The following is a 27,707-nucleotide window of genomic DNA, read 5'->3' as shown; positions in this document are numbered from 1 at the left end:
TAAACACCAAAAAACTCTTCACCATCTCCGTGGAGATGTTGCCTGTGCAACGGCAAAGAGAATGACTGGGGTAGGCGGAGCCTAGGAGGGATCATGTGACCAGCTTTGCTGGGACTCTTTGCCATTTCCTGTTGGGGAAGAGAATATCCCACAAGTAAGGATGACGCCGTGGAACGGACACACCTATGTTGGAGAAAAAACAATCTATAAAAGTACTGTGGCATTCAATATAAATGTCTGAAAAGTCAGAGAAACATATAGTTTATTTCCCAGTCGCTCTGTATAATGGTCCTGTGGGTGTGATAGATGTTTGTTGAAACTCTTCATGTATGAAGGCATCCCAAGTTGAATGTAAAGGGGCTCTTGTTTATGCAGCATGTAAGCATATTTCTCTAGTTCTAGGATTTGGTGGAATTTACTATACCAATGGGTCAATGTTGGTACATCTCTGCTCTTCCATTTTTGGGCAATAAGGGATATTAATACACTTTTTACCACTGTGATTACCTTGTATCTAAGCCTCTGCACACTGCCCCCTTATTTCAGTTCTTTTGACAGACTTGCATTTTAGCCAATGCATGCTAACTCCTAGGTATAACCACTGTTAACTATATGGCACACATGAACTAAAGTCCTCTAGTTGTGAAAAAATGTAAAAATGCATTCAGATAAGAGGCAGGCTTCGGCGACTTATAAATTACCATATGAGCCTACCTAGGTTTAGCTTTCAACTAAGAGTACCAATAGAACAAAGCAAAATTGAATAATAATAATAATAATAATAATGAAAGTAAAATGTTAAGTTGTTTAAAATTACATGCGCTATCTGAATCATGAAAGTTTATATTTGACTAGACTGTCCCTTTAAGTCTCAGTTAGGCCACTGCTAAAATAAAGGCATGCATCAGACAGACTCACCAACGTTGTCTACAGGTATTAGAGGTCACAGAGGCAGCAGTAAGAGAGACAGTTGGAAACTTCCTCCAGTTCATGACGCCTCTAATAATTTCCTAGAAAGAAGGAACCAAATAACCTTGGTGACTGTGCATCCATTGCAAAATACAAGAATTTAGCACCAGAATATAAGATGTCATGGGCTACCTCTCTGCTCAAGAACTTTCTCTGGGTGTTCAATGTTCCCGGTCCTCCTATAGAATCACTCTGGGTGGGGTATTTTGGCAGGGGACAGAGGTGATATTCCATGTCTATTTCTGAGTATGATAGCGGTGTTTTAAAAGCAATCAGTCCAGGAGCTGGGTTCTACAAAACACACAACCAATTAAATCAGAAAGAAAGAGTAAAAAGACTTTTAAACATGCGCCATACAAGATTTCTCATAAACCTTTAAATAGTTTAATAAATTGTGGAAGAAATTCAAAGCACTATACAGCAGTTACAAAACAGTTGATCATGATATTGTTAAGCATGTAAAGACAGATGAATATTATGCAATATTATGCTCTATAATACACTTGGTTCTCTTGGCAACTACTGCTACTGTGTATACATTTAAAAAAAAAAAAATAGAATTACAATAAGTCATATGGGTTATTGGGCCCCTCTTCCTTTCTGCCCCACCAAACATGATCATTCTTCTCACTAGTGATGCTTTCTTCTCTCTCTTTATTTATATATACCGTATATATATATAAAAAAATAAATATATATATATATATATATATATATACGTTGATTGGAGTAGCCGTGTTAGTCCAGAGATTTAGATATCGAAATAACAAGAGTATTGCATTGAGCAATAATACTTTTTTATCGGACTAACTATACATTTATAAGATGACAAGCTTTCGGAAGAGTGTCTTCCTTTTTCAAGTCTGAAGCAATACTGACCAATTTGATGGAATTTAAAGATTATAGCTTAAAACACAGGCTAAAAAGACAAAGTGTTACAGAGGTCTGAATACAGGGCTTTTTTTGTGGGGGTACACACCGGTACTGAGTACCCCCACCTATGCCAACTTATAATAGATAGTATTTGTAATCATCATGTAAATACTCTAGTTTTCACAAGAGAGGCTGCAAAATACATCAATCGTAAATAATAATCTTTCTTTGCTTTTATTAAAGTTACTGAGCAGAATATATCAATCAAAAATCAATGTGTACCAGCACCTTTAATTTTACAAAAAACACTCTGTGTATGTATATATATATATATTCTACTGTGTGCCTCATATAGAAGGTTTCCAGAGACGCCTGTGCAACTTGGAAGAACTTGGTTAGAAGACTCTGGGACAGAACCAAAATCAGCAACAAAAAGTATGGCAGGATTTGAAAGTATAACTATGGATGCGGAGGTAGATAACTTATTGAGTTTGTAAATTACAGACTGCACATGAGAAAGAGATTTTGGTTGATAGAGTAAAAGGCTGAGCAAATATGACATGTTGTTATAAACTTCCTGAAGATGTTGAAGAACCCATGAAATGGTTATTAGCTTCTTTTAGTCTCAAGTATAATATCAATTCTTTGGATCCATCTAAATACCAGAAGGAGAAAGTAAGATGTAAATGAATACCACAGTCAGGTTCAGCTATATCAAAGATATGCAACAAAGATTTAAGTATGTCCAGAAGTCAGAGAACAGCACGCTTTGTCTAGATGATGCAAGGGACAAATCTCAGGCAGTATGAAGAGGTGATGAGGTCAGAGTTTCTTATATATCTAACCAAAGAACTTACAACTGAAAATAGCAAGCAGAACCCAAGATGACTGAAGCCACAGGCAGACAGACTAAGATATTACATGCTGACTGAAATAAAAACCAAATTTATGCTTACCTGATAAATTTATTTCTCTTGTGGTGTATCCAGTCCACGGATCATCCATTACTGTGGGATATTCTCCTTCCCAACAGGAAGCTGCAAGAGGATCACCCACAGCAGAGCTGTCTATATAGCTCCTCCTCTAACTGCCACTACCAGTCATTCGACCGAAGACAAGCAAGAGAAAGGAGAAACCATAGGGTGCAGTGGTGACTGTAGTTTAAAAATAAAACTCACCTGCCTTAAAATAACAGGGCGGGCCGTGGACTGGATACACCACAAGAGAAATAATTTTTTTTTTTTTTTTTTTTTTTTATTAAGGTTATTATAAATGGTACAGTCGAATGAAAATTCAGTTTCAAACATATAGGAAAATTACCAAACAATAAACATGTGAAAATTCACAGTAAGTACTGTTAATCGCCCCATTTAAAAGATATTAGATAACCTCAGGTTTTCAATTTGAAGAGTGTCCCCTTCACATATTGCATAGAGTCAAGAACAGTGATTTCCCTTCAAGAATATTAGAGGCCTCTCTTGGACCTCCCAGAAAACAATCCGAAACCTAGTAGGGAATTTTAGGGGAAACAAAGAAAATAACAAAACAACTGGCTTGTTAAATAGCATATATCAAATAGATTAGGTATATATTGAAACTCTAAATGGCAGTAGGGATCCCATATGTACATGTATTATGTGGAAACATACAGGGGCTATAGATCTACCTATACCCTACAGCCAGGTTCAGGTAATAATTGGGGGTAAAAATGGGAAAACTCAGGTACTTGCATATCTACTAGAAATTCAAAGATATTTGAAGATCAGACTTGAAATCAAACATGTCTAAAAGTGATGAGGTGTACAGCCCTAAGGTTTACCTGCTTAATTAAGCATAGATTAATAACTTTGTAGACTGTCATTAACAGAATCAGGCTATGTAACAAGGTTATGGCAGTATACAGGCAATATTTGGCAGTGTAAACCTCCCAAAGTTGATATAAGTCCTAAGAACTTGGGCAGCCAGAAACAGACTATTTTAACAGGCATAACAGTAATATGGCAGTTGATGTCAAAATATATGTCAGGAAAACAGGAGCAGCATCCACATTGAAAACAAATACGCAATGTGATGGGAAATTGTGGCGGTAATAAACAAAAACAAAGACCAAGTAGAGAAGGGTGAGCTGGATGTGATAGATATATGTAAGATATTGCTGCACATTAAATATTTTTACAGTTATGAAAATAGTCATGTAGTGATAGAAAACTATCTGGATGGTATGTGTCAGTTGGGAACAAACCAGACAAGTCCACATAGACGTTTGAAGTCCTGCAATGGTGTGCAGCGTTCTGCATACTTCTCTGACCCCAGAACATCTAGCTGCCGTATTAGGATGATAGCTACCCAGGGCAAAAGCTGGGCCAGTTAACTACAGAAGGAAAGAGCAGTTTTCAGATGAGTCAAAACCTGCACAGTTCGGTCATATTTTGTTCCGTGTGGACCCAAGGATATTGAGGTAACACTGGACTTCCCAAATGGTCTAACCTATGCCCACCTTCCACATACTGAACAGTCCCAGCAATTCGGCGTGTCTTACCACCATGGGAATGGAGGGTGGTTGTTGTGAGCACAATGTGGCGTCCATTTGCAGAGCCACCCAGTGAGGCGATCCTACAGCCCGGTCTCCATGCTGTAACTGAGCCAGGTAATACAGCCGCCTTGTAGAATATCGCTGCAGATGGCCCCCTTCCAACACAAGCCCATCTGCGGTAACTGAATAGGGAGACTGCCTTAGACTTCTCAGCTGCTGAGGTATTACAAAGGTGTTTCGCTTAAGGTGAGGTAGCTGGCGCGCCGCCGCGCGTACCTCCATCACAGCCCCTGGTGTATTTCCATTAAATGAAATCTTCCACTCGCACGGCTGTACCCCGCAACCATCGGTAAGTTCAGGGGTTAGTGCGGCTCGCATGTGGTGTGGTCTCTCTGCGCCTGAGGTATCGCTGCTCTGAAGCAGCGTAGTCGGCTGCGAGTCCGTTGTTGCTCCGTAAGCAGTTGGAGCTCGGGCCTGCTGATGGGCATCTCTAATTTGAAAAGGAGAATGTTCTCCAGATAAGGCTGTTGCGACCAGTATGTTCCCCTGTATAGCACAGTCCTGGGGATCTTGTGTTCCTTTAGGCAGATGGAAGGGTACTGGTTCCTCTGCAGCTTGTCTCAGTGTTTGCTGGCTCTCTTGTTCTATCCCGAGGGCCTCACACAGGTGTCGTTCGAGGGATAAAAAATGTTCATGTAGGAGCTGCAAAATCTCTGACTCTAAGCTGTGTATCATGCTTGAAGTATATCTTCAATCTGAATTAGACACGTTAGGTATGTGCAGCGGACTTTTGGCACTGCGCAACGACTGAGGCCCGTAGGAGCTCAGACGGGGGGGTTTAGTAGAGGCCGAAACCTCTCGGTAAGCTCCGGAAGATTAAGCTTGCAGAAATCTTGAGAATCTAGGTATGAAATTGAAGAGCAATCTCATCCGATTCAGAATATGGGTGTCACTAGCTTAGGTGGTAGCACAAGTAGGTGATATCACACAGATAAGCCTGGAAAGCTGGAGCAGCTGTAAATCTCACGACCTGTCATGGCCGCCGCCCGGAAGTCCCCCCAAGAGAAATAAATTTATCAGGTAAGCATAAATTTTGTTTTCTCTTGTAAGGTGTATCCAGTCCACGGATCATTCATTACTTGTGGGATACCAATACCAAAGCTATAGGACACGGATGAAGGGAGGGACAAGGCAGGTGCTTAAATGGAAGGCACCACTGCCTGCAAAACCTTTCTCCCAAAAATAGCCTCAGAAGAAGCAAAAGTATCAAATTTATAGAATTTTGAAAAAGTATGAAGCGAAGACCAAGTCGCTGCCTTACAAATCTGTTCAACAGAAGCCTCATTCTTAAAAGCCCATGTGGAAGCTACCGCACTAGTAGAATGAGCTGTAATTCTTTCAGGAGGCTGCTGGCCAGCAGTCTCATAAGCTAAGCGTATTATACTCCTTAGCCAAAAAGAAAAAGAAGTTGCCGAAGCCTTTTGGCCTCTCCTCTGTCCAGAGTAGACAACAAACAATGCAGATGTTTGACGAAAATCTTTAGTAGCTTGTAAATAAAACTTTAAAGCACGAACCACGTCAAGATTGTGTAAAAGACGTTCCTTCTTTGAAGAAGGATTAGGACACAGTGACGGTACAACAATCTCCTGATTGCTAATTTTATTAGATACCACCTTAGGTAGAAAACCAGGTTTGGTACGTAACACTACCTTATCGGAATGAAAAATGAGATAAGGAGAATCACATTGTAAAGCAGATAACTCCGAAACTCTTCGAGCCGAGGAGATAGCTAGTAAAAACAAAACTTTCCAGGATAAGAGCTTAATATCTATGGAATTAATAGATTAATTCTGACTAAAGCCTGACAAAACGCCTGCACGTCTGGAACCTCAGCCAGACGTTTGTGCAAAAGAATAGACAGAGCAGAAATCTGTCCCTTTAAGGAACTTGCTGACAAACCCTTCTCCAATCCATCTTGGACAAAAGATAATATCCTAGGAATGCTGACCTTACTCCATGAGTAACCCTTGGATTCACACCAATGAAGATATTTACACCATATCTTATGATAGATTTTCCTGGTGACAGGCTTTCGCGCCTGTATTAAGGTATCAATGACCGACTCGGAGAAACCATGCTTTGATAAAATCAAACGTTCAATCTCCAAGCAGTCAGACGCAGAGAAATTAGATTTGGATGGTTGAAAGGACCCTGAAGTAGAAGATCCTGCCTCAGAGGCAGAGTCCATGGTGGAAAGGATGACATGTCCACCAGATCTGCATACCAAGTCCTGCCTGGCCACGCAGGTGCTATCAAAATCACAGATGCTCTCTCCTGCTTGACCTTGGCAATCAGACGAGGGAACAGAGGAAACGGTGGAAACACATAAGCCAGGTTGAAGGACCAAGGCGCTGCTAGAGCATCTATCAGCGCTGCCTTGGGATCCCTGGACCTGGATCCGTAACAAGGAAGCTTGGCGTTCTGGCGAGACGCCATGAGATCCAGTTCTGGTTTGCCCCAACGTTGAATCAACTGTGCAAACACCTCCGGATGGAGCTCCCACTCCCCCAGATGAAAATCTGTCGACTTAGAAAATCCGCCTCCCAGTTCTCTACTCCTGGGATATGGATAGCTGATAGTTGGCAAGAGTGAATCTCTGCCCAACGAATTATCTTTGAAACCTCCAACATCGCTAGGGAACTCCTTGTTCCCCCTTGATGGTTGATGTAAGCTACAGCCGTGATGTTGTCCGACTGAAATCTGATGAACCTCACTGCCGCTAGCTGAGGCCAAGCCTGAAGAGCATTGAATATCGCTCTTAGTTCCAGAATGTTTATCGGAAGGAGAGCCTCCTCCTGAGTCCATGACCCCTGAGCCTTCAGAGAGTTCCAGACTGCCCCCCCCAGCCCAGAAGGCTGGCATCTGTTGTTACTATTGTCCAATCTGGCCTGCGGAAGGTCATACCTTTGGACAGATGGACTCGAGATAGCCACCAGAGAAGAGAATCCCTGGTCTCTTGATCCAGATTTAGTAGAGGGGACAACCTTTAACTTTTTATCCATTGGATCTAGGAAAGCACAACTGTCCTCGACAGGGATAGTTGTACGCTTAGCTAGTGTAGAAACTACTCCCTCCACCTTAGGGACCGTTTGCCATAAGTCCCGTGTAGCGGCATCTATTGGAAACATTTTCTTAAAAATAGGAGGGGGAGAGAACGGTATTCCTTAGTAATAATTTCTGAAAACCTTTTAGGTATTGGAAAAACATCAGTGTAAACAGGCACTGCATAGTATTTATCCAATCTACACAATTTCTCTGGCACTATAATGGTGTCACAGTCATCCAGAGTAGCTAAAACCTCCCTGAGCAACACGCGGAGGTGTTCAAGCTTAAATTTAAATGTTGACATATCAGAATCAGGTTGAAGTATCTTCCCTGAGTCAGAAAAATCACCCACAGAAAGAAGCTCTCCTGCCTCAGCTTCTGCATATTGTGAGGGGATATCAGACATAGCTACTAAAGCGTCAGAGTGCTCTGTATTTTTTCTAGTCCCAGAGCTGTCTCGCTTTCCTTGTAACCCTGGTAGTTTGGACAATACCGCTGTAAGGGTATGATCCATAACTGCCGCCATGTCTTGTAAAGTAAACGCCATGGGCGCGCTAGATGTACTTGGCGCCTCTTGAGCGGGAGTCCCTTGAGCGGGAGTCAAAGGTTCTGACACGTGGGGCGAGTTAGTCGGCATAACTTCCCCCTTGTCAGTTTCCTCTGGTGATAAATCTTTTAAAGACAGAATATGATCTTTATAACTTAAAGTAAAATCAGTACATTTGGTACACATTCTAAGAGGGGGTTCCACAATGGCTTCTAAACATAATGAACAAGGAATTTCCTCTATGTCAGACATGTTTAAACAGACTATCAATGAGACCAGTAAGCTTGGAAAACACTTTGATAAATATAAACAAGCAAAAAATAAAAACAGTACTGTGCCTTTAAGAGAAACAAATTTTGTCAGAAATTGAAAAACAGTGATAAAAAGCAGTAAATCTTACGAAATTTTTACAGTGTGTATAATAGACTAACAGAGCATTGCACCCACTTACAAATGGATGATTAACCCCTTAGTTTCAAAACCGGATAAAAAAAACGATATAAACGTTTTTCAACAGTCACAACAAACTGCCACAGCTCTGCTGTGGCCCTACCTGCCCATATAACGACTTTGAAAGGCACAAAAACCCTTTAGAGAGGTCCTAAGTGTTCAGGGGACTCCTTCAGGGAAACTGGATGTCTCAAGCTGCAAAATCTAATGCGTATTTATATTCACAGTGAGAGGGCCTAACAAAACTATCCCTAGGCAAAATCTAGCCAGCCATATGGGAAAAACCGGGCCCCAATAAAGTTTTATCACCAATCGTTTTATTTTTCAGTAATGTGAGAAAGTAATAAGAATATTACCTTTTACAGCAAGCATGATACTAGTCGTTATTAAATCACTGTAATCAGGCTTACCTTAAATAAATCCGGTATTTAACAACATTTTCTAGCATATTAATTTCTCTAGAAAAATTTAAACTGCACATACCTCATAGCAGGAGACCCTGCACGCCATTCCCCCAGCTGAAGTTACCTCTTTCTTCAGTTATGTGTGAGAACAGCAATGGATCTTAGTTACAACCTGCTAAGATCATCAAAGACCACAGGCAGACTCTTCTTATACTTTCTGCCTGAGGCTAAAATAGTACAACTCCGGTACCATTTGAAAATAACAAACTTTTGATTGAAGATAAACTAAATAAAAACACCACATCTCTCCAGCTACTTCCTTTCTTGTCGAGAGCTACAAGAGAATGACTGGTAGTGGCAGTTAGAGGAGGAGCTATATAGACAGCTCTGCTGTGGGTGATCCTCTTGCAGCTTCCTGTTGGGAAGGAGAATATCCCACAAGTAAAGGATGATCCGTGGACTGGATACACCTTATAAAAGAAAAGCACAATGGTATAGCTGACAGGTATCATAAGCAGGCAGATGTCACCGTTTAATATAATAACCAAGTTAGAAAAGGAGGAGGCTATGTTTAAGCATAAAACAAAGAATAAACAATTAAAGAAAAATTGCAGCTAAAGAAAAAAAAATAGTGCTCGGAAAAATTGATCTTTAAGATATTCAAGATGCAAATGCCAAAATTAGACAGTTTTACAGTACATAGTACAATATTATATGTAAAATAGTAAAATATACGCCACATATTTTTTCCAGAATGGTCTGTAAAGGTTTCCTGGTTATATACGTTTGTTGTTGTGGGTCTCTAAACTGAACCAGAGGCACTCTGTTTTGATCAGAGAAAACTTCACTCATTTGAGCTGGCAAAAAGAACAGAAACTATTAAAGGTCTTGGATTTTTTTTATCCTGAGGTAGAAAGGCCCCTTTACCCCCGGTAACAGTAGAAATAATAGAATATAAATATGAACCAAACACTTTTTTACCCTGAAAGAAATAATAATAAAAAAAACTAAATTTATGCTTACCTGATAAATTTATTTCTCTTGTGGTGTATCCAGTCCACGGGTTCATCCATTACTTGTGGGATATTCTCCTTCCCAACAGGAAGCTGCAAGAGGACACCCACAGCAGAGCTGTCTATATAGCTCCTCCCCTAACTGCCACCCCCAGTCATTCGACCGAAGACAAGCAAGAAAAAAAGGAGAAACTATAGGGTGCAGTGGTGACTGTAGTTCAAAAATTAAAAACACCTGCCTTAAAATGACAGGGCGGGCCGTGGACTGGATACACCACAAGAGAAATAAATTTATCAGGTAAGCATAAATTTTGTTTTCTCTTGTAAAGGTGTATCCAGTCCACGGGTTCATCCATTACTTGTGGGATACCAATACCAAAGCTTTAGGACACGGATGAAGGGAGGGACAAGGCAGGCACTTAAACAGAAGGCACCACTGCCTGTAAGATCTTTCTCCCAAAAATAGCCTCCGAGGAAGCAAAAGTATCAAATTTGTAGAATTTAGAAAAAGTATGAAGCGAAGACCAAGTCGCCGCCTTACAAATCTGTTCAACCGAGGCCTAATTTTTAAAAGCCCATGTGGAAGCCACCGCTCTAGTGGAATGAGCTGTAATTCTTTCAGGAGGCTGCTGGCCAGCAGTCTCATAAGCAAAGCGGATTATGCTTCTCAGCCAAAAAGAAAGAGAAGTTGCCAAAGCCTTTTGGCCTCTCCTCTGTCCAGAGTAGACAACAAACAAAGCAGATGTTTGACGAAAATCCTTCGTAGCTTGTAAATAAAACTTTAAAGCACGAACCATATCAAGATTGTGTAAAAGACGTTCCGTCTTTGAGGAAGGATTAGGACATAATGAAGGAACAACAATCTCCTGATTGCTGTTCTTATTAGATACTACCTTAGGAAGAAACCCAGGTTTGGTACGCAAAACTACCTTATCTGCATGGAAAATCAGATAAGGGGAATCACACTGTAAAGCAGATAACTCCGAAACTCTTCGAGCCGAGGAGATAGCTACTAAAAACAGAACTTTCCAAGATAAAAGTTTAATATCTATGGAATGCAAAGGTTCAAACGGAACCCCTTGAAGAACTTTAAGAACTAAATTTAAACTCCATGGCGGAGCAACGGGTTTAAACACAGGCTTAATTCTAACCAAAGCCTGACAAAACGCCTGAACGTCTGAAACCTCAGCCAGTCGTTTGTGCAAAAGAATAGACAGAGCCGAAATCTGTCCCTTTAAGGAACTAGCAGACAATCCTTTCTCCAATCCCTCTTGGAGAAAGGATAAAATTCTAGGAATCCTGACTTTACTCCATGAGTAACCCTTGGATTTACACCAATGAAGATATTTACACCATATCTTATGATAGATTTTCCTGGTGACAGGCTTTCGAGCCTGAATTAAGGTATCAATGACCGACTCTGAAAAACCACGCTTTGATAGAAACAAGCGTTCAATCTCCAAGCAGTCAGACGCAGAGAAATTAGATTTGGATGTTTGAAAGGACCTTGAAGTAGAAGGTCCTGCCTCAGCGGCAGAGTCCATGGTGGAAAGGATGACATGTCCACCAGATCTGCATACCAAGTCCTGCGTGGCCACGCAGGAGCTATAAAAATCACCGAAGCTCTCTCCTGCTTGATCTTGGCAATCAGACGAGGGAGCAGAGGAAACGGTGGAAACACATAAGCCAGGCTGAAGGACCAGGGCGCTGCTAGAGCATCTATCAGCGCTGCCTTGGGATCCCTGGACCTGGACCCGTAACGAGGAAGCTTGGCGTTCTGACGAGACGCCATGAGATTCAGTTCTGGTTTGCCCCATAGTTGAATGAACTGGGCAAATACCTCAGGATGGAGCTCCCACTCCCCCGGATGAAAAGTCTGCCGACTTAAAAAATCCGCCTCGGGGGCGTGTCCGGGCTGTGGTCTAAGATGGCCGCTAAATGGGGAGCTCTGCCATATAGATTTACAATCCGCCTGTAATCTAAGAGTCTGAATAGGCAACCAGCTTAATACTATATTGCAGGAAGAAGAGAACATTGAACTGACTGGTCCTATATAAAAAATAAAAGTTTTTATTGCTGCAGGACTTCCCAACTGGACTGCTGTGTATCCCTGGCGGCCTCTGAGGAGAGGGATCCCAGCTCCCCCCCCGGGAAACCGGGTAAGCAGAGACACTTGATACCCTCTGCTCAATATCTACAACATGGAGGAGGACCTCTACATCAAAATTCGAGCCTTGTTTGCTCAATCTGAGAAGTGGATAATCCACAGATTTGACCGACTTATGGCGCTAACTGGTGCCCCTGGAGAGGAGCCATGTGGGCCTATTGAGGTGGAGTCAACAGTATCGAGTGCTCTGAGTGGCGCAAATCTTCAGCTGGACGAGAGCTCTTATACTAGAACCGACATACCGGAGAGGGAACAGAAGGAGAATAGCCCTGATCAGGAAAGCCTGAGAGCTGTCAGTGTTTCCGGAGCCGTTACAGAACATACCTCACTCGAAGGGCCCGTTGTTCCTGGGGGGACTGCCACCAACAGGGGCATATAATGGTGACGGGGCGGAGGATCCCCAGACCTTTGTAGCCTGCCCGGTCACGCGGAGGAGAGCGGCCGGCTCCCGAGCGATTGGCTTGGCGGGTAAGATTTTCTGGCTGATAGTCTTCTACTACCCGGTCACTCTGGATCCCGACGGGGGAGTGCCAAGAGGTACCCAAAATTTAGATGCCCGTACCAGAACGGGGGTCGGATGAAATGCCCCAGGAAAAAATACACTCTAAGGGGCCAGGACTAACTCAGTAACTCTCCTTCCCCCCTATGAACTATACCCTTTTGATGCCCGGAGAGACAATACTTTTGATGCTAGGGCTATTGCAAGTATCTCTGAGTTTTTTAAGCCCCTGAACTCTCCACGAATAAAGTTTTACCTAGCCAGCTTTCTGAGCAATAGGGGAAAATGGATATGAAACAATACAGAACGCTTATGTTCCCCTATAAAACGTTTAGTTTGCATACCACTAGCTAAGTTCTTTAGAGTATTATGAGCACTGCACTTACTGTGGGCCTCCCTTAGTGTCAACTTTATATCTTATGTTTCAGACTATATTGTATAAATGTTATAAATGTGTGATACGCTTAGACTTGCATACTTCTTTACCCCATTTTGGTTAGATGCCAGTTATGTAGACATGTTACAATGAAAGGGAGTGTGTAACCTGTATCATTTTCTAGAATCTTTATTATTTAGTGTGGGGTTGCACGGGTAAAACTACTACACTATACCTGGGACACGCATGCTTGGATGAAGCTATATAACCTTAATGTGCAGTCTATGAGTTACCTTACTAGGTGGGAGCCTCTGTAGATAGATTTCCTACTGTGGGAAGCTGTGTATTGGGTCTGCAACTTGTATGTCCTATTTGGTCTTGCCCTGCTGATCCGAGTACATATTAATATTCATGTATTACCTCCCCCCCTGTTACTAAGGTGCCTTGAGATCCTATAACTAAGGTTCACTGCAGACACCTCTTGTAATTTAACCTCAACATCTTGGAGATTAAAGTTTACTTATAGCAGAGGTTAATATGTTGAATAGGAGGTCCATGAGTGGCCTATCAAATTTAGAAGCAAATTAAAAAACAGAATGCTATGGTGAGGGGCTATATATATATTGATTCCCAGGTATTTTTTGTCTCCCTTGTTAGTGGGGTGCCTTGAGATTCTACAATTTAAGCTCACTGAAATTACTACCTGTAGTTTCAATTAGGCAGGCGCCCTAGACATAGCACATCTATATACCTCAGATTCTAACTTAGATTATCATATTTATGCTAGGTTACTTAGTCAAAGGATCAGCTGAATACTCCAAGGACAAGCACAAGCCTACACAAGGTTTTATTTTGGTTAGTGAATTTACACCCAACTAGCTATATGTAACTGTTTTGTCTGTCCTCTGTTCATGCACTCATGTAAAAATGAGGTAATGCCCATGGCTTGTAGTTATACATGTGGGCTGACTTAAAGCCCAGGCTATACAGTTGTAAGGACATGCTTGTTTAATTCACCTTGTAAAACTTAATGTATGTCAAATGGGCATGTTGCCATGATAACTTTCTCTGAAACTTTTATTTCTGTTTGCCATTTTACCTCAATAAAAATTATTTAAAAAAAAATAAAAAATAAAAATCCGCCTCCCAGTTCTCTACTCCTGGGATATGGATAGCTGAGAGATGGCAAGAGTGAACCTCTGCCCATAGAATTATCTTTGAAACCTCCAACATCGCCAGGGGGCTCCTTGTACCCCCCTGATTGTTGATATAGGCTACAGTCGTGATGTTGTCCGACTGAAATCTGATGAACCTGACCGCAGCTAGCTGAGGCCAAGCCTGAAGAGCATTGAATATCGCTCTTAGTTCCAGAATGTTGATCAGAAGGAGGGCTTCCTCCTGAGTCCACGAACCATGAGCCTTCAGGGAGTTCCAGACTGCGCCCCAGCCCAGAAGGCTGGCATCTGTCGTCACTATAGTCCATTCTGGCCTGCGGAAGCTCATTCCCCTGGACAGATGGACCCAAGATAGCCACCAGAGAAGAGAATCCCTTGTCTCTTATACCAGATTTAGCAGAGGGGACAAATCTGTGTAATCCCCATTCCACTGATTGAGCATGCAAAGTTGCAGTGGTCTGAGATGTAGGCGGGCAAACGGAACTATGTCCATTGCTGCTACCATTAAGCCGATTACTTCCATACACTGAGCCACTGACGGCTGAGAAGTGGAATAAAGAGCACGGCAGGAAGTTAGAAGCTTTGACAACCTGACCTCTGTCAGAAAAATCTTCATTTCTAATGAATCTATCAGAGTTCCTAGGAAGGAAACTCTTGTCAGAGGGGAGAGAGAACTCTTTTCTTCGTTCACCTTCCACCCATGAGACCTCAGGAATGCCAGAACAATGCCCGTATGGGACTTGGCGACTTGAAAATTCGACGCCTGTATCAGAATGTCGTCTAGGTAAGGAGCCACCGCTATGCCTTGTGGCCTTAGAACCGCCAGTAGGAACCCTAGAACCTTCGTAAAGATTCTTGGTGCCGTGGCTAACCCGAAGGGAAGAGCCACAAACTGGTAATGCCTGTCTAGGAAGGCAAACCTGAGAAGCCGATGATGATCTCTGTGTATCGGAATGTGGAGATAAGCATCCTTTAAGTCCACGGTAGTCATATATTGACCCTCCTGGATCATAGGTAGGATGGTTCGAATAGTCTCCATCTTGAAGGATGGGACCCTGAGAAATTTGTTTAGGATCTTGAGATCCAAGATTGGTCTTTTTTGGGAACTATAAACAGATTTGAATAGAATCCTTGCCCCTGTTCCTCCCTTGGAACTGGGTGGATCACTCCCATAACCAGAAGGTCTTGAACACAACGTAAGAATGCCTCTTTCTTTATCTGGTTTGCAGATAAATGTGAGAGATGAAATCTCCCCTTTGGAGATGAGGCTTTGAAATCCAGAAGATATCCCTGGGAAACAATCTCCAGAGCCCAGGGATCCTGGACGTCTCTTGCCCAAGCCTGGGCGAAGAGAGAAAGTCTGCCCCCAACTAGATCCGGTCCCGGATCAGGGGCTACTCCTTCATGCTGTCTTAGAGGCAGCAGCAGGTTTTTTGGCCTGCTTTCCCTTGTTCCAAGCCTGGTTAGGTCTCCAGACTGGCTTGGACTGGGCAAAATTTCCTTCTTGTTTTGCAGTAGAGGAAGTTGAAGCTGCACCACTCTTGAAGTTTCGAAAGGAACAAAAATTAGTCTGTTTGGTCCTTAATTTGTTGGACCTGTACTGGGGAAGGGCGTGGCCTTTTCCTCCAGTAATATCAGAAATGATCTCCTTCAGTCCAGGCCCGAATAGGGTCTGCCCTTTGAAGGGGATGTTGAGAAGCTTAGACTTTGAAGTAACGTCAGCTGACCAGGATTTAAGCCATATCGCCCTACGCGCCTGAATGGCAAAACCTGAATTCTTAGCCGTTAGCTTTGTTAAATGAAAAATGGCGTCAGAAATAAATGAATTGGCTAACTTAAGAGCTTTAAGCCTGTCTAGGATATCATCCAACGGGGTCTCCACCTGTAGAGCCTCTTCAAGAGACTCGAACCAGAAAGCCGCTGCAGCAGTGACTGGGGCAATGCATGCAAGAGGCTCGAGAATAAAATCTTGTTGTATAAAGATTTTCTTAAGGAAACCCTCTAATTTTTTATCCATTGGATCTAGGAAAGCACAACTGTCCTCGACGGGGATAGTTGTACGCTTAGCTAGGGTAGAGACTGCTCCCTCCACCTTAGGGACCGTCTGCCACGAGTCCCGTGTAGCGGCATCTATGGGAAACATCTTTTTAAAAGCAGGAGGGGGAGAGAACGGTACACCTGGTCTATCCCATTCCTTCGTAATAATTTCTGAAAACCTCTTAGGGATTGGAAAAACATCAGTGCAAACAGGCACTGCAAAGTATTTGTCCATTTTACACAATTTCTCTGGGACTACAATGGTGTCACAGTCATCCAGAGTTGCTAAAACCTCCCTGAGCAACAAGCGGAGGTGTTCAAGCTTAAATTTAAATGCTGTCATTTCAGAGTCAGACTGAAGTAACGCCTTCCCTGAATCAGAAATGTCACCCACAGATAGAAGCTCTGCTGCTTCGGCTTCTGTACATTGTGAGGGTATATCAGACATAGCTACTAAAGCGTCAGAAAGCTCTGTATTTGTTCTAGCCCCAGAGCTGTCTCGCTTTCCTTGTAACCCTGGCAGTTTGGACAATACCTCTGTGAGGGTATGTGAGGGTATGATTCATAACTGCCGCCATATCTTGTAAGGTAAACGCATTGGACGCGCCAGAAGTACTTGGCGTCACTTGCGCGGGAGATATAGGTTCTGACACATTGGGAGAGCTAGATGGTTTAACCTCCCTTTTGTCAGTCTGAGAAACCTCTGGTGATAAATCTTTAAAACCCATAATATGGTCTTTATAACTTATAGAAAGGTCAGTGCATTTGGCACACATTCTAAGAGGGGGTTCCACAATGGCTTCTAAACATAATGAACAAGGAGTTTCCTCTATGTCAGACATGTTTAACAGACTAGTAATGAGACCAGCAAGCTTGGAAAACACTTTAATAAATGTGAAAAAGCAATTAAACAAAAACGGTACCTTTAAGAGAAAAAAACTACCACATAAACTGCAAAACAGTGTTAAAAAGTAGTAAACTCTACGAAATTTTTACAGTGTGTATAAGAGACTAAAGCAGCATTGCACCCACTTGCAAATGGATGATTAACCCCTTAGGCCCCAAACTGGATTAGAAAAACGGTAAAACCGTTAAAAAACAGTCAAACACACTGCCACAGCTCTGCTGTGGCTCCTACCTGCCCTTAAACACGATTTTTGCAGGAAAAAAAACCCCTCTATAGTGGTCCTAGATGCCAGAGGACTCCTTTAGGGAAGCTGGATGTCTCAGTCTGAATATCAACTGTGCATTTAGAGCGTGAAAATAGGCCCCTCCCACCATGCACTCTATGTCAGAGGGCCTTAAAAAAGTACTCCTAGGAGTGATCTAACAAGCCATGTGGAAAACTAGGCCCCAAATAAAGATTTATCACCCTCAGAGAAAAAACGTTTTTTCTATAAAACATGCAAACGTTTTTACACTAAGTAATATGAGTATTAATATGAATATTACCCTTTTTTGCAAGCATGATCCCAGTCGCTGTTAAATCACTGTATCAGGCTTACCTCAAATACACCAGGCACTGTCAGCATTTTCTAGACCTTATCTCTCTAGAAAAAAATATACTGAACATACCTCAAAGCAGGTAATCTGCAGACCGTCCCCCCAACTGAAGTTTTCTTTCCATACTCTTCAGTTATGTGTGAGAACAGCAATGGACCTTAGTTACAAACCGCTAAGATCATCAAACCTCCAGGCAGAATTCTTCTTCCAATTTCTGCCTGAGAGAAAAACAGTACAACGCTGGTACCGTTTAAAAATAACAAATTTTTGATTGAAGGTAAAAACTACACTAAGTCACCCCATATCTCTTGATACTTCCTTTCTTGTCGAGAGCTGCAAGAGAATGACTAGGGGTGGCAGTTAGGGGAGGAGCTATATAGACAGTTCTGCTGTGGGTGTCCTCTTGCAGCTTCCTGTTGGGAAGGAGAATATCCCACAAGTAATGGATGAACCCATGGACTGGATACACCTTTAGAAGAGAAAATAATCTAAATTTAGACACCATATCAGCAGATCAGGATTAACACCATAAAGCTCTCCTGGCAAGAACTGCTAAAGACATACTTTTGACATTAATTTTCATAATATCAAAAACAGCATCAAAAAGAAAATAATTGGCATTTTTAAATAAACTTAAAAGACTGTCACAAACAGGGTCCTCAAAACATTGTTCAGAAAGACTTGACAGCCAATTAGTTGACGCAGCCGCCACATCAGCTATAGAAATGGCTGGCCTAAGTAAGTAACCTGCTGGTAAAAAAAGCCCTTTTGTTAAGACTCTAACTTCCTGTCTAGAGGATCTTTAAACAAAGTACTATCTTCCAAAGGAATAGTAGTACTTTTAGCAGAAGTGGAAATAGCACCATCAACTTTAGGAAATGTTTCCCATAAATCAATATTAGGAGCTGGTAAAAGATATAATTTCTTAAACCTTGCAGAAGGGTTAAATTAATTCCCAGGCTTAAACCATTCCTTAGAAATCATGCCAGAGACAGCATAACGAATAGGAAAAACTTCAGGAAGTTTAACAGTCTTAAAAACTGAATTTAAACAATTACAAGGTTTGTCATCAGATGCTTTAGGATTTTTAACCCCTAAAGTAATCAAGACCTCATTTAAAAAAGAACGAATACGTTTAACTTTAAACAAAGAGGAAATATCAGGCTCAACATTAGATGAAGATTCCTCATCAGCAGAAGAAACGTCACCCTCTGAAGACATAACAGTATTCATGGCCCAAGGGCATATAGTACTGGTAGAAGGAGAAACCTGCACTGACCTTAAACATTTGTTTTCAGGTAGGAGAGAAGCCGTAGCTTCAGATACTGCTGCTGTAATTAACTCAATTTAGGTGAAAGCTAATTAAATATGAATATTGCATAAATATGCCTTTACATGTTTTCCTCTACTTAACTGCAAATGCACTTATATAAAATGTCTACATATGTATTTATGTGTTTAAATGTGTATATATGTCTGTAAATACATAAATACAAATATATATACACATGTACATACACAAACACACACATATATACATATCCATATTTAGATACACACACATACATATCCATATTTAGACATGTATATGTATGTGTCTCTATGTTAAAGCCATTTGCCTGCCTTTTTTTTCTAACACCTGAGATTTATATTTAAAAAATAACTGTCTTATCTAAGGGTGGGGTCGTGGACTCACCATATTTCGGAAAGAAATACATTTATCAGGTAAGCATAAATTCTATTTTCTTTCCTAAGATATGGTGAGTCAACGACGTCATCAATTACTAGTGGGAACCAATACCCAAGCTAGAGGACACAGATGACTAGGGAGGGAGAACAAGACAGGCAGACCTAAACAGAAGGCACCACCGCTTGAAGAACCCTTCTCCCAACAGAAGCCTCAGCCGAGGCAAAAGTATCAAATTTAGAAAATTTGGAAAAAGTATGCAGAGAGGACCAAGTAACAGCATTGCAAATCTGTTCCACAGAAGCTTCATTTTTGAAAGTTCAAGATGAGACAGCCCTCGTGGAATGAGCCGTAATTCTCTTAGGAGGCTGCTGACCAGCAGACTCATAAGAAAAACGAATCATACTTCTCAACCAGAGAGAAAGAGAAGCAGCAGTAGCTTTCTGACACTTACGCTTGCCAGAGAAGCAAACAGGGACTGGCAAAAATCCTTAGTCGCCTGTAGGTAGAATTTTAGAGCACGCACAACATCCAAGTTTTGCAACAGACGTTCTTTATGAGAAGGATTGGTACAGAGAGAAGGAACAATAATTTCCTAATATTTCTATTCGAAACCACTTTAGGAAGAAACCCCATTATAGTACGAAGAAACGCCTTATCTGCATGAAAGATAAGGTAAGGCGAATCACACTGCAAAGCCGAGAGTTCCGAAAGTCTCTGAGCAGAAGAGATAGCAATGAGAAACAAAACCTTCCAAGATAACAACCTAATATCTATGGAATGCATAGGCTCAAACGGAGCCTGCTGCAATATTCTAAAAACCAGGTTAAGGCTCCAAGGAGGAGCAACAGGTTTAAACACAGGCCTGATTCTGACTAGGGCCTGACAAAAAGATTGAACCTCACACATTTGTGTAACAAAACAGATAATGCAGAAATCTGACCTTTCAGAGAACTGACTGAAAACCCTTTCTCCAGCGAACAGTAGACTGCAGACAGAGGCAAGAGGAAAGAATTTTGGATTTTCTGGCCTCTGTCAGAAAAATATTCCTAGATAGAGAATTTATTATGGTCCCTAAGAAACCCACCCTTGTAGCTGGAACAAGGAAACTCTTTTCCAGATTCACTCTCCATCCATGGGAATGTAGAAAAGACAACAAGATCTCTGTATGAGAGTTTGCTTGTTGAAAAGATGGTGCCTGAACCAATATGTCATCCAGGTAGGGCGCCACTGCAGTTCCCCAAGCCCTGATCATTGCCAAAAGAGCCCCCAGAACCTTTAAGAAAATTCTGGGAGCAGAAGAAAGACCAAACGGAAGAGCCACAAACTGAAAATGTTTGTCTAGAAAGGCGAATCTCAGGTACTTGTCAGGATCCCTGTGGATGGGAGCATGAAGATACGCATCCTTCAGGTCTATGGTCGTAATGTACAGACACTCTTGTACCAAGGGAAGAATGGACTGAATGGTTTCCATTTTGAAGGATGGTACCCTGAGAAACTTGTTTAGACACTTTAGGTCTAGAATAGAACTGAAAGTTTCCTCTTTTTTGGGAACCACAAAAAGATTTGAATAGAATCTCAGACTCTGTTTCCTCACGGAAACTGGAACTATCACCCCCAGGGAAGAATGGTCCCGAACGCAATTCAAGAATGCCTCTCTTTTTAGCTGGTCTGCAGATAATCTTGAGAGAAGAAACCTGCCCCTGGAAATTGGGGATGGAGAAAAATAAATACTAAGGCTCTCCCACTCCCGTACAAAAATCACTGTAGCACGGTCTGGTACAAGAAATACCTCCACAACAGAGGAAACAACTCAGTACTTGTTCAGTCTACTAGACTTCATAGGATTGACTACAACAGACGTATCGGAGTCATCCAAAGTAGCCAAAACCTCCTTAAGTAACAGACGGAGGTGCTCCAGCTAAATCCTGAAGGATACAACTTCAGCATCAGAAAAAAGAATTACACTGTCTGAATCTGAGATTCCACCCTCAGACGCTATCAAAGTGTCTTCCTCCTCAGACTTCTGAGAGGAAGCACCTTGAGTAGCCACAACAGGATCAGAAACCTTGCTCACTGATTCTTTAAATATCCTCTTGCGCTTTTCCTGAAGCATGTGAAAAACTGAAAGCACCCTGATACTGCAGAGAATACCTGGGCAGCAATATCTTACAAGGTAATTCCAGACGAAGCATGAGAGGAAACGCAGGGCACTGCATGTGAGGTCGAAAAAGGTTGGGACGCTTCAGGAGAAGCTGCAACATATCTAGTACAGGAGACCCCTAAACAGCATCCACCCTAGTAAATGATGGCTCAGGCTCAAAAAGCTTATCCCTATACCACAATGTTCTAAAATACATGAAGAACAAAAAAGGGATTGGTGGTTCCACCTGGAGTCGAAACACAAGCTACATGTACATATTTAAAGGAATAAATTATTAATAAATAATTAATAATAAAAACTTTAATTTCCCCTGGAAAATAACACTGCAAGAAAATGATACTGTCTCTTTAAATTTTTATATTTGCGAAAAAAATACAACTTAACTACGGAGCAGCGTCCTGATAAACCCCCAGACAGTCTCTACACCTCAGCTATTATGCTGAGGTGCCTATCTTCCCTGCTAGACGCAGACAAACTGTAAAACAAACGATTCAGTGTTTAATCCGGAACTGCCCATCAAACGGCTATGCAATCATAGAAACTACTCTATTCCGGAACTCACAGGAAGAGTCCCGAAGGCGCGCAAAACCAGCCTTGCCGCCTCTGAAGGAACCCGCCTCCTTAGTCATTGGCATTCCCAGAGGCCATTAAAATCATAGAAGTGCTCAACAGAGGGAAAAAAACTACGTGCGCAACAAACACTGGACTAACATACCCAGTCCTTATCCGTGTGTTAACCGGATAAAAAGACAAATGCTGAGCCCTTCAAAACTAATAAATAACCCATCCAGTCCTTGTGCTAACCGGATAAAAAGACAAATGCTGAGCCCATCAAAAAATAATTAAAGGGACAGTAAACACCAGAATTTTTGTTGTTTAAAAAGGTAAATAATCCCTTTTATTACCCATTCCCCAATTTAGCATAACCAACACAGTTATAATAATATACTTTTTACCTCTGTGATTACCTTGTATCTATGGCGCTCTGCAAACTGCCCCCTTATTTCAGTTCTTTTGACAGACTTGCATTTTTAGCCAATCTGCTTGCTCTTAGGAGCTTTACGTGCCTGAGCTCAATGTTATCTATATGAAACACATGAACTAACGCCCTCTAGTGGTGAAAACTGTCAAAATGCTTTCAGATTAGAGGTGGCCTTCAAAGTCTAAGAAATTAGCATATATAGATCCTAGCTTTCAACTAAGAATACCAAGATAACAAAGAAAAATTGGTAATAAAAGTAAATTGGAAAGTTGTTAAAAATTACATGCCCTATTTAAATCATGAAAGTTTTTTTTTTTTACTTGACTGTCCCTTTAATAAATAATTAATAAATAAGGGCTCCTCACCTCCCCAGTGCCTGCATAATCTGCCCTTATTTTTGAAAGCTAATCCTAATAGGATTAACTGTTAAAAATAATGTCCCCTGTAGATTTAACTGCTGAAGTGCCATATTTTCCCTGTATAAAGAGAAATAAACATGGCACTTACCTGAATATGCCTCTGTCCGACAGAAGGACAGCTCACCTGGTTTGAGAGGGGACCCTCCCTCACATGGACCTGTGGAAAAAAGGAAAGACTGAATAATCTTACTCAGGCTTTTAAGATAGGGCAGCAAGAAACAGTTTGAGAGGCACAGTGGGGATTGTACCCCACAAATTTCCAAATGCTTAAAAGCCACAACTGCTCTACTGAAGAGACTGCCATTCACTATGGCTAGATCCCAGAAAAGATCAGAGCAAACCTGCTCTGCTTTAAAAAAATAAACTCTTGATTGAAGAATCTTCTTACAGACACCTAACCTTTACCACCTCCTTGCAACACATGCAAAGAGAATGACTGGAGAATGACTGGGGATTGTGGGTAGGGGAGTGATATTTAACCTGCAGGATGCATACATAATACCCTGCAACCAAAGACTGTTACTTCTAAAGGCACTATCGAATTAGTAACTGTGTCATCAAACTTTCACAGCACTGCTTCAATACTATAACGCTTCAATACTATAACGTAATAACAGCTACAAATATATCCTTATAGCTGGAAAGGAACTTTCCCACATAAGATTGAAACAAAGTCTATCATTTATTGTTTTTATTACAAAAGTTTTCTTATTTTAACCATTGTGAGATTTGTTAAAATATTGATACATTTTATCTACTATACATTTTTTAGAATGAGATATTGGTTACGTATTTCTGCTTAATGTTGGTCATGCTGGTTGGATCCACAATATTATAGCTTATGATAGAGACGTCTCTATTAATTGTATTATGTATTTAGAAAAGCTAATTGGGAAATTGTAATAATTTTTATCATTAAATAATTTTTTAAATACCCACAAAGAGTGTTTGTGTAGAATTACCTGAAAGTAATCTGTTAACACTTGAATGCACATAAGGTTTTTAAATAATATTGCATAATTATGAGTATCACTATATAAACACATTAACACTTTAGAGATCTTTAGCTTTTAGCGCCCTTACTACCCCCTTTTTATTGTTAAACACAGGCTTGATTCTAACTAAAGCCTGACAAAACGCCTGAACGTCTGGAACATCCGCCAGACGCTTGTGCAAAAGAATAGACAGAGCAGAAATCTGTCCCTTTAAGGAACTAGCTGACAATCCCTTCTCCAATCCTTCTTGGAGAAAAGATAATATCCTAGGAATCCTAACTTTACTCCATGAGTAACCCTTGGATTCACACCAATGAAGATATTTACACCATATCTTATGATAGATTTTCCTGGTTACAGGCTTTCGAGCCTGAATTAAGGTATCAATGACCGACTCGGAGAAGCCAGGTTTTGATAAAATTAAGCGTTCAATCTCCAAGCAGTCAGACGCACAGAAATTAGATTTGGATGGTTGAAAGGACCCTGAAGTAGAAGGTCCTGCCTCAGCGGCAGAGTCCATGGTGGAAGGGATTACATGTCCACCAGATCTGCATACCAAGTCCTGCGTGGCCACGCAGGTGCTATCAAAAGCTCTCTCCTGCTTGATCTTGGCAATCAGACGAGGGAGCAGAGGAAACGGTGGAAACACATAAGCCAGGTTGAAGGACCAAGGCGCTGCTAGAGCATCTATCAGCGCTGCCTTGGGATCCCTGGACCTGGATCCGTAACAAGGAAGCTTGGCGTTCTGACGAGACGCCATGAGATCCAGTTCTGGTTTGCCCCAAAGTTGAATCAACTGTGCAAACACCTCCGGATGGAGTTCCCACTCCCCCGGATGAAAAGTCTGCCGACTTAGAAAATCCGCCTCCCAGTTCTCTACTCCTGGGATATGGATAGCTGATAGATGGCAAGAGTGAACCTCTGCCCATAGAATTATTTTTGAAACTTCCAACATTGCTAGGGAACTCCTTGTTCCCCCTTGATTGTTGATGTAGGCTACAGTCGTGATATTGTCCGACTGAAATCTGATGAACCTGACCGCAGCTAGCTGAGGCCAAGCCTGAAGAGCATTGAATATCGCTCTTAGTTACAGAATGTTTATCGAAAGGAGTGTCTCCTCCTGAGTCCACGAACCCTGAGCCTTCAGGGAGTTCCAGACTGCACCCCAGCCCTGAAGGCTGGCATCTGTCGTTACTATTGTCCAATCTGGCCTGCGAAAGGTCATACCCTTGTACAGATGGACCCGAGATAGCCACCAGAGAAGAGAATCCCTGGTCTCTTGATCCAGATTTAGTAGAGGGGACGAATCTGTGTAATCCCCATTCCACTGACTGAGCATGCAGAGTTGCAGCGGTCTGAGATGTAGGCGGGCAAACGGCACTATGTCCATTGCCGCTACCATTAAGCCGATTACTTCCATACACTGAGCCACTGAAGGGCGAGAAGTAGAATAAAGAACACGGCAGGAATTTAGAAGTTTTGACAACCTGGCCTCTGTCAGGTAAACCTTCATTTCTACAGAATCTATCAGAGTTCCTAGGAAGGAAACTCTTGTAAGAGGGGATAGAGAACTCTTTTCTTCGTTCACTTTCCACCCATGAGACCTCAGGAATGCCAGAACAATGTCCGTATGGGACCTGGCGATTTGAAAATTCGACGCCTGTATCAGAATGTCGTCTAGGTAAGGGGCTACTGCTATACCTCGCGGCCTTAGGACCGCTAGGAGTGACCCTAGAACCTTCGTAAAGATTCTTGGTGCCGTAGCTAACCCAAAGGGAAGAGCCACAAACTGGTAATGCCTGTCTAGGAAGGCGAACCTTAGAAACCGATGATGATCTCTGTGTATCGGAATGTGAAGATAAGCATCCTTTAAGTCCACGGTAGTCATATATTGACCCTCCTGGATCATAGGTAGGATGGTTCGAATAGTCTCCATCTTGAAGGATGGGACCCTGAGAAATTTGTTTAGGATCTTGAGATCTAAGATTGGTCTGAAAGTTCCCTCTTTTTTGGGAACTACAAACAGATTTGAATAGAAGCCTTAATCCTGTTACTCCTTTGGAACTGGGTGGATCACTCCCATAACTAGGAGGTCTTGAACACAATGTAAGAATGCCTCTCTCTTTATCTGGTTTGCAGATAATTGTGAGAGATGAAATCTCCCTTTTGGGGAAGAAGCTTTGAACTCCAGAAGATATCCCTGGGACACAATTTCCATCGCCCAGGGATCCTGGACATCTCTTGCCCAAGCCTGGGCGAAGAGAGAAAGACTGCCCCCTACTAGATCCGTTTCCGGATCGGGGGCTGACCCTTCATGCTGTTTTAGAGGCAGCAGCAGGTTTTTTGGCCTGCTTTCCTTTGTTCCAAGCCTGGTTAGGTCTCCAGACCGGCTTAGACTGGGCAAAATTTCCCTCTTGTTTTGTATTAGAGGAAGTTGAAGCTGCGCCACTCTTGAAATTTCGAAAGGAACGAAAATTAGTCTGTTTGGTCCTTAATTTGTTGGACCTATCCTGAGGAAGGGTGTGACCTTTTCCTCCAGTAATATCAGAAATGATCTCCTTCAGTCCAGGCCCGAATAGGGTCTGCCCCTTGAAGGGAATGTTGAGAAGCTTAGACTTTGAAGTAACGTTAGCTGACCAGGATTTGAGCCATAGTGCCCTACGCGCCTGAATAGCAAAACCTGAGTTTTTAGCCGTTAGCTTGGTTAAATGAACAACGGCGTCAGAAACAAATGAATTGGCTAGCTTAAGAGCTTTAAGCTTCTCAAGGATATCATCCAATGGGGTTTCTACCTGTAGAGCCTCTTCTAGAGACTCAAACCAGAAGGCCGCAGCAGCAGTGACTGGGGCAATGCATGCAAGGGGCTGGAGAATAAAACCTTGTTGAATAAAAATTTTCTTAAGGTAACCCTCTAATTTTTTGTCCTTTGGATCTAGAAAAGCACAACTGTCCTCGACAGGGATAGTTGTACACTTCGCTAGGGTAGAGACTGCTCCCTCCACCTTAGGGACCGTTTGCCACAAGTCCCGTGTAGCGGCATCTATAGGAAACATCTTTTTAAAAACAGGAGGGGAAGAGAACGGTACACCTGGTCTATCCCATTCCTTAGTAATAATTTCTGAAAACCTCTTAGGTATTGGAAAAACATCAGTGTAAACAGGCACTGCATAGTATTTATCCAATTTACACAATTTCTCTGGGACTACAATGGCGTCACAGTCATCCAGAGTTGCTAAAACCTCCCTGAGCAACATGCGGAGGTGTTCAAGCTTAAATTTAAATGTAGACATATCAGAAGCAGGTTGAAGTGTCTTCCCTGAGTCAGAAAAATCACCCACAGATAGAAGCTCTCCTGCTTCGGCTTCTGCACATTGTGAGGGTATATCAGACATAGCTACTAAAGCGTCAGAGAGCTCTGTATTTGTTCTAGCCCCAGAGCTGTCTCGCTTTCCTTGTAACCCTGGCAGTTTGGACAATACCTCTGTAAGGGTATGATTCATAACTGCCGCCATGTCTTGTAAAGTATACGCAATGGGCGCGCTAGATGTACTTGGCGTCCCTTGAGCGGGAGTTATAGGCTCTGACACATGGGGAGAGTTAGTCGGCATAACTTCCCCCTTGTCAATTTCCTCTGGTGATAAATCTTTTAAAGCCAGAATATGGTCTTTAAAATGTATAGTAAATTCAGTGCATTTGGTACACATTCTAAGAGGGGGTTCCACAATGGCTTCTAAACATAATGAACAAGGAGTTTCCTCTATGTCAGACATGTTTAACAGACTAGTAATGAGACCAGCAAGCTTGGAAAA

The 27,707-nt window shown here is 42.0% G+C and overlaps 1 protein-coding gene across 1 annotated transcript in view; it reads right to left on the bottom strand.

Moving 5' to 3' along the window:
* CFAP221 (cilia and flagella associated protein 221) overlaps positions 1-27,707 on the bottom strand; it is a 453,572-nt gene that overhangs the window by 32,189 nt on the left and 393,676 nt on the right. Inside the window, exons 20-21 of the mRNA XM_053698027.1 lie at positions 1,102-1,260; positions 919-1,010 (exon numbers count right to left, since the gene is read on the bottom strand). Coding sequence (XP_053554002.1) covers positions 919-1,010; positions 1,102-1,260 — 251 coding nt within the window. The remainder of the gene's footprint in view (positions 1-918; positions 1,011-1,101; positions 1,261-27,707) is intronic.

Source organism: Bombina bombina, chromosome 1 (assembly GCF_027579735.1).
Source record: "Bombina bombina isolate aBomBom1 chromosome 1, aBomBom1.pri, whole genome shotgun sequence".
Taxonomy (NCBI): Eukaryota; Metazoa; Chordata; class Amphibia; order Anura; family Bombinatoridae; genus Bombina; species Bombina bombina.
The sequence above is the reverse complement of the archived record's forward strand: the minus strand, read 5'-3'. Positions and strand labels throughout refer to the sequence as shown.